At 42.5% G+C, this 6,000-nt stretch overlaps 1 protein-coding gene across 2 annotated transcripts in view; it reads right to left on the bottom strand.

The window, feature by feature from the left end:
- Positions 1-205: 205 nt before the first annotated feature.
- Positions 206-6,000, bottom strand: part of TPH2 (tryptophan hydroxylase 2) — a 127,583-nt gene continuing 121,788 nt past the window's right edge. For both annotated transcript variants that reach the window (XM_070052640.1, XM_002711336.5), the window contains 2 exons: positions 1,256-1,389; positions 206-1,127 (listed from right to left, as the gene is read on the bottom strand). In XM_070052640.1, the coding sequence (XP_069908741.1) occupies positions 953-1,127; positions 1,256-1,389 (309 nt within the window). In that variant the 3' untranslated portion in view covers positions 206-952. The remainder of the gene's footprint in view (positions 1,128-1,255; positions 1,390-6,000) is intronic.

The raw sequence follows: 6,000 nt of genomic DNA, 5'->3' as shown, positions 1-6,000 counted from the left end.
CACACACACACAAATATATATCATGTAGAACTTCTTGGCAACCCAAAAGGAAAACATAATGGACTGAGAATGTTGGTGCACAAGTACACAACTGTGGGAAAATCACTTAATTTCTTTGTGATCCAATTGCCATACCTTTGAGATCAAAGATGCACTTTTTAGCCTTATGATTTAACTGTCCTCTGACCAGAGAAACGTTAAACACTTGAAATAATAATTGACTTTATTTCAGCTTAAAATTCAGAGTCCCAGTATTTATTCTCCAGTATTTAGTCCTTCTAACATTCTCTCTGGAAGCATTATCTTCCAAAATGATTAAAGAAGTCGGCCAAAATTCAGTTTTTACAAGGTCAATGCAACCTATACATTCCATTAGTAAAAACTTCTGTTTTCTTGTATTGTATAAATACTGAACCTAAAAGTCATTCCAACTCTAGTGTTACCACGATGGTTTTTGAAGCAGAATGCTGAGTCTTCTGTAAATGTGAAGCAAGGTTTCCTACAAGTCTGCGTTTATCTCAAATAATGCTGTGAAAACACTGATACTATTAAAAATAGAAACAGCTTCATTGCTATTTCCATTTTATCTAATGAATACAGAGGAAAGGCTCAGATCCAAGGAAGAAAAGGTCATAAGCTAGAATCATAAGAGGGCCATTTGTTACAGGTTTGAAAGAGTTGCAGTTTGGTTAAGGGCACTATGCAAGAATATCACATCCATTTAAGACATTGAAACATTTACAAACTTTCATACAATGAGTGGTTATCTGTGGTGGGGTTCCTTATGGTGTTCACACATTAACACAGTAAGTTTCAAGTGGTATAGATATACAGGATTGCATGCTTACTAGTCAAGCCATGACACAGAACACTATTGGTGTAATATGACATTGACTGAATTTGCTGCTAAGCTTCAAAAAGATCATGCAGGCAACAACAGTGGTATGAGACATCAAATCCCCAGATATTGGTTCATTTTGTTTAAAGCATCACACACTGTGTTCAAATCGCTGCGGAGATCCTGCACCACATTTTCAATACTTCTGGTGTCTTTCAGAATTTCAATACTCTGTGTGTAGGGATTGAAGTACACTGAGAAGGGACGGGTAATTGACTTTGCAAAGTCCCTGCAGAATAAACAGAAATAGAAGGATATTTGATCAACCCCCATTGGTACAAGTGATAGATAAAGGAGGGAACAGAGCCGGAAAAATAAAAGGCCAATTTCTGTAGATGGACGAAAAAGCAAGTTTACCTCATCTTTTCTTTGGCTTCTTCAAAACTTTCTGAGACAAAGTAGGCTTCCTGGAAGGTGGTGATAAGGCATTCCTGTAAGCAAGTCGTCTTTGGGTCAAAGGCTTTCACACACGCCTTGTCAGACAGAGCGTGCTGCAAAACACACCACAAAACCTGTTAGACTCCATAATGAAACTTCCAAAGTGCCATGACATCACGTTGCCACAACACAGTTGATAGCTCCGTAATTCTACAGAATTGCTCAGTTTCTAATTTGCCATGAGATACAGAACTCTCCTGTGTGCAGCATTAATTGGGTATTAGGAGGGGTGTCTTTGTTTATTTGTTTTGCTTTATTAAGTCTCTTAGGTTCTGGGGAGGGAGGGGGGATGAGATTTGGGTATTATTGTTTTATTTATTATCAGCCATTTTCATACCAAAGGACAGTTCAGAACTGTACCCCAACAGAAATGCAATTTGTAATCTATGTTATGAATAGAAGCAGGGACAGCATAAATATGCTTCTAAATTTATTGCTCTAAGCAATGTACTGAAATTTCACTTAAATGGCAGAAGCAATAATTACCTGCGTGGAAAGGTAATTGGGGCTCTCACGGAACTATTTGTGGCGTCATTGCAAGACATTTTGAGGCCAGGTGCTGTATAGCAACAAGTTTAGAGTAGGTCTGGATATTTGAGGATACCTGCAAAGCATTCATTTACCTTCCACCAAGTATAGCAAAGCAGTACACAGCAGATAAATATTGCCAGGTTGGGGGGCAGAGAAAGGAGCTAATATTAATAGCTAGAGCTATGTCAGGAGCAGGCAATAGAGAAACAGAAAAGCTGGTATAATTACTCTTGGAACCATCATTAGCTCCGTTCAGCTCACTACATGGCTGGCACTAAGAACAGCAAGAAATAATGAATGACTGTATTCTCAGGATAAAGTCAGTGATGTTAAACGTCAGTGATCATTTTCTGCCACATGCTACCTGACTATTTATAGGCCCAGATTAATGGTCCTATGTAGTATACATAAGAATCATTGAGGAGGTTATGAAAATGCAGACACCCAGGCCTTGATTTTATTTGGTAACTCCGGAAGGAATCCACAAATCTGTATTTTATAGGCATCTAAAGTAGTTTTTTACATAAGTGCTTGTAATCTATATTTTGGGAAATATTCCTCCAGATTCAATCTTTTTCTTAATTTAAGGGATAAATTAGAAGGAAGAGAGAAAAAGTGGGGGGGGGGGGGTCACAGAAACTGCCTTGAACTAAGAGTGAGAAAACCAAGGCTCTAATCCAGATGTTGCTGCCATCTAACTGTGAACTCTTGGCAAATCACATAACCTCCTAGTATTTCCAACACGCTAACTGTACGTGGGAGCTACGTGCCTCTGAAGCCACATTCAATGCCAGCATCCAGCACTTTTCTATCTTCTCAATCTCTCAATGGCTGAGGTTCCTGGAAAAAGTCTGAAAACCATTTTTTTATTCAACCTTCTTGGCGCATTCCCCCAACGATTTCAAAATGCGTAGAAAGATGTACAGCCCTCCATGGAGAAGGCCCTGATGGCCTAACTTTGAAAGTACACCTGAGAACCAAAGGACTGACATCTAAGGAAGGGCAGGTGGCCCTACCCTGCATGTGACAGGCTTTGCCACAAAGCCCCTTTGTCCAGATCAATGTGTGTATAAATCACAGAACAAATGCAGCGGGTTTCTCAGAATTCATTCATTTATTGTTTTTATTTTTTTTATATGTTGTTGGCCCACAGAACAACTTCATTATCAGCAGAAGGTTATTATACCTGCAAATGCACCCATGCCAGATTCAACACAGGGCACGAACATCAGGGGACTTGGGTTCCACATGACCAAGAACTCTGTCCACGTTTTAAAAACAGCTTCACAGTTTCAAGAAACAAAACGTCCTGTTATGAGACCTGTTGCTTCTCTGCAACAAATTGGCTTCCTACTGGCTGGCTGGGGCTTTCAAAGTGAGAAGCTGCTTTCTTCGCAGCCATACACTCTGGGTAGCTTAACTGTTGTACGTGGCTCTCATTGCCCACTCATCCATCAGCACAGACGGGAGGAAGACAGTGGCTGACCCAGCGTCCTTGATGTTTCTACTCTCTCACCCCTACAGTCAGGGACATGGACAGAGTGGCAGCAGAATATATTATAGGAACATTTAAGCCATGGCTCCCCTGGGACATCCCTGAGCCAAACACTTTTTACCAGGTCAAGGACAAGCACAGGAAAGAAATAAGACTTAAAAGCTTGGGTCTCCAAGGCTTCTATAGAACATCAGCAACCTTAGCAGTCATTCTACAGAGGATGCCTCCAGAGTGTGTGTAACAGCAGATATTGAAATCATGGGGCTTTAGAAAAAACTGTCCTGTGACAATTCCAGTGTGTATCCAGATGACCTCTTCAGTTATTTTACCAGGTAAAGGGGATTAAAGTTGATCAGGACAAGTTCCAGAGAGGGCAGGGTACTCTACTCGACTTCATGAAAAGTCAGTGTATTCACAACATACAATATTGGGCAAAGACCATTCGGCAATACAAACCACATTTGCCTGACAGAATATTCAATGGAAAAACCGGAAGTTGGTTGTTTAAATATCAAAAATACATTATAGAGGCTGGCGTTGTGGTGCAGAGTTAAGCACAGCACCCTGTGTCAGAATACCAAATGCGAATGTCAGCTACTTGCTAATGTATCCTAGGAGAGAGCAGACGATGGTCCAAGGATTTTTGGGTCCCTGCTACCCAAATGGAGTTCATGCACCCATGTCGCCTATGATTCCAAAGTCCACTATCCAGTGGAGAAGCCCTGCCTAGTTTTTCTTTCAACTTTGATCCATGTTTTGCTCAAAGCCACCTGTTAAGGGGAGCAGAAGGGATTCCTTCTGTAAACACTGACCCGAACTATCTGACCTCCCAAGGGAGCTCTGGAGCGAATCCTTCCTGAAGCGTTAACTATCTGATACCCTGAAGTCTGAAAGAATTAACCGCCCTTCCAGCAGAGAGGAGCTTTGTAATGGTGACAGAATCTGACTGACAGTCTTCTACTCGCAATCCTCTTTAAAGGGGCAGGAATGCTGAAGAGTCACCTTCTCTTACAGGAACTCTCTCTAAAAGAGGACTATTTTGGATTTACCCATCCTGCAAAAGACAAGAGCACAGGACAGGGGATCCGGAGACTTGGGTGTCAAATGTAGCTGTCCTGGAGGCTGGATGTGTAACATCATTAGAATGAAACCACCCCAGGGCGGGCTGCAGTTTCCTCTTTCACAAATGGAAAGATTAATCTACATGAATTCTAGGGCTCTCCTAGGAATAAAATTTTAATAGGACCTGCAAATACACAGCACTCACATCATCAACCACTATTCTACTCCTCTACCTCAACCACTATGAATTGTTTTTTAAAGATTTATGTATTTGATTTGAAAGTCAAAGTCACACAGAGAGAGAGGAGAGGCAGAGAGACAGAGAGAGGTCTTCCAAACACTGGTTCACTCCCTAATTGGCTGCAACGGCTGGAGCTGGGCCGATCTGAAGCCAGGAGCCAGGAGCTTCTTCCGGGTCTTCCACGTAGGTGCAGGGGCCCAAGGACTTGGGCCATCGTCTACTGCTTTCCTAGGCCACAGCAGAGAGCTGGATTGGAAGTAGAGCACCCAAGTCTTGAACCAGCGCCCTAATGGAATGCCGGCACATCAGGCCATGGTGTTAACCCACTGCACCACAGTGCCGGCCCCATGAATTGTTTTTTTAAAGATTTATTTATGTATTTGAAAGATAGAATTATGGAAAGAGAGGGAGAGACAGAGAGAGAGAAGAGATTACATTCACTAGTTCACTCCCCAAATGGTTGCAATGACTGGGACTAGATCAGGCCTAAACTAGCAGCCTGAACCTCCATTTGTGTCTCCCATGTGGATACAGGGGCCCAAATACTTGAGTCATCTTCTGCAGCTTTCCCAGGCACATTAGCATAGAGCTGGGTCAGAAGTGGAGCAGCTGGGACACAAACTACCACCTATACAGGATCCTGACATTGCAGTTGGCAGCCTAACCCACTGTACTACATCGCCAGTCCCAACCACTATGAGTTGACCATAGCAGACTTTCCCATGGGGCCTGGGCCTCCCTGCCTCTCCCCACACAAATGGCCAAATTCAAGCAACTGGACTTAGTATTAGTACATAAGGTAAAATTCCTTTGTCACTCCTGTCTTTTGAATATAAAAATCTCTTCTCAGCATTAAAAAATTTTCAGAACCCAACTGTTAATAGAAAATGTTCTGAGGGGACTAACAGTGAAGGTATTTAAGATAAAGAATTGAGGTTCAAGTCTGGCTGTAGCCATTCCTAATGACATGACCTTGGGCAAGATACCTCACTTCTATGAGCCCATCCCAGTATTCATCTGGAAAATGGGAACACTAATAGAATATATAATGAAAGGTTTGGGTCAAAATTAAATGCGCACAGGGCTGTCACTGTGGCTCAGCACATTCATTAAAGCCACAGCCTGCAATGCCAGCATCCCCTGTGGGCTCCAATTCAAATCTTAGCTGCTCCACTTCCAATCCAGCTCCCTGCTAATAAGCCTGCAAAAGCAGTAGAGAATGACCTAAGTCCTTGGGCCTTTGCATCCATGTTGGAGACCTGGAAGAAGCTCCTAGCTCCAAGCCTTGGCCTGGCCCAGCCAGGTCGTTATGGCCATTTGGAGAGTGAACCAGCA

Source organism: Oryctolagus cuniculus, chromosome 11 (assembly GCF_964237555.1).
Source record: "Oryctolagus cuniculus chromosome 11, mOryCun1.1, whole genome shotgun sequence".
NCBI classification, from domain to species: domain Eukaryota; kingdom Metazoa; phylum Chordata; class Mammalia; order Lagomorpha; family Leporidae; genus Oryctolagus; species Oryctolagus cuniculus.
The sequence above is the reverse complement of the archived record's forward strand: the minus strand, read 5'-3'. Positions and strand labels throughout refer to the sequence as shown.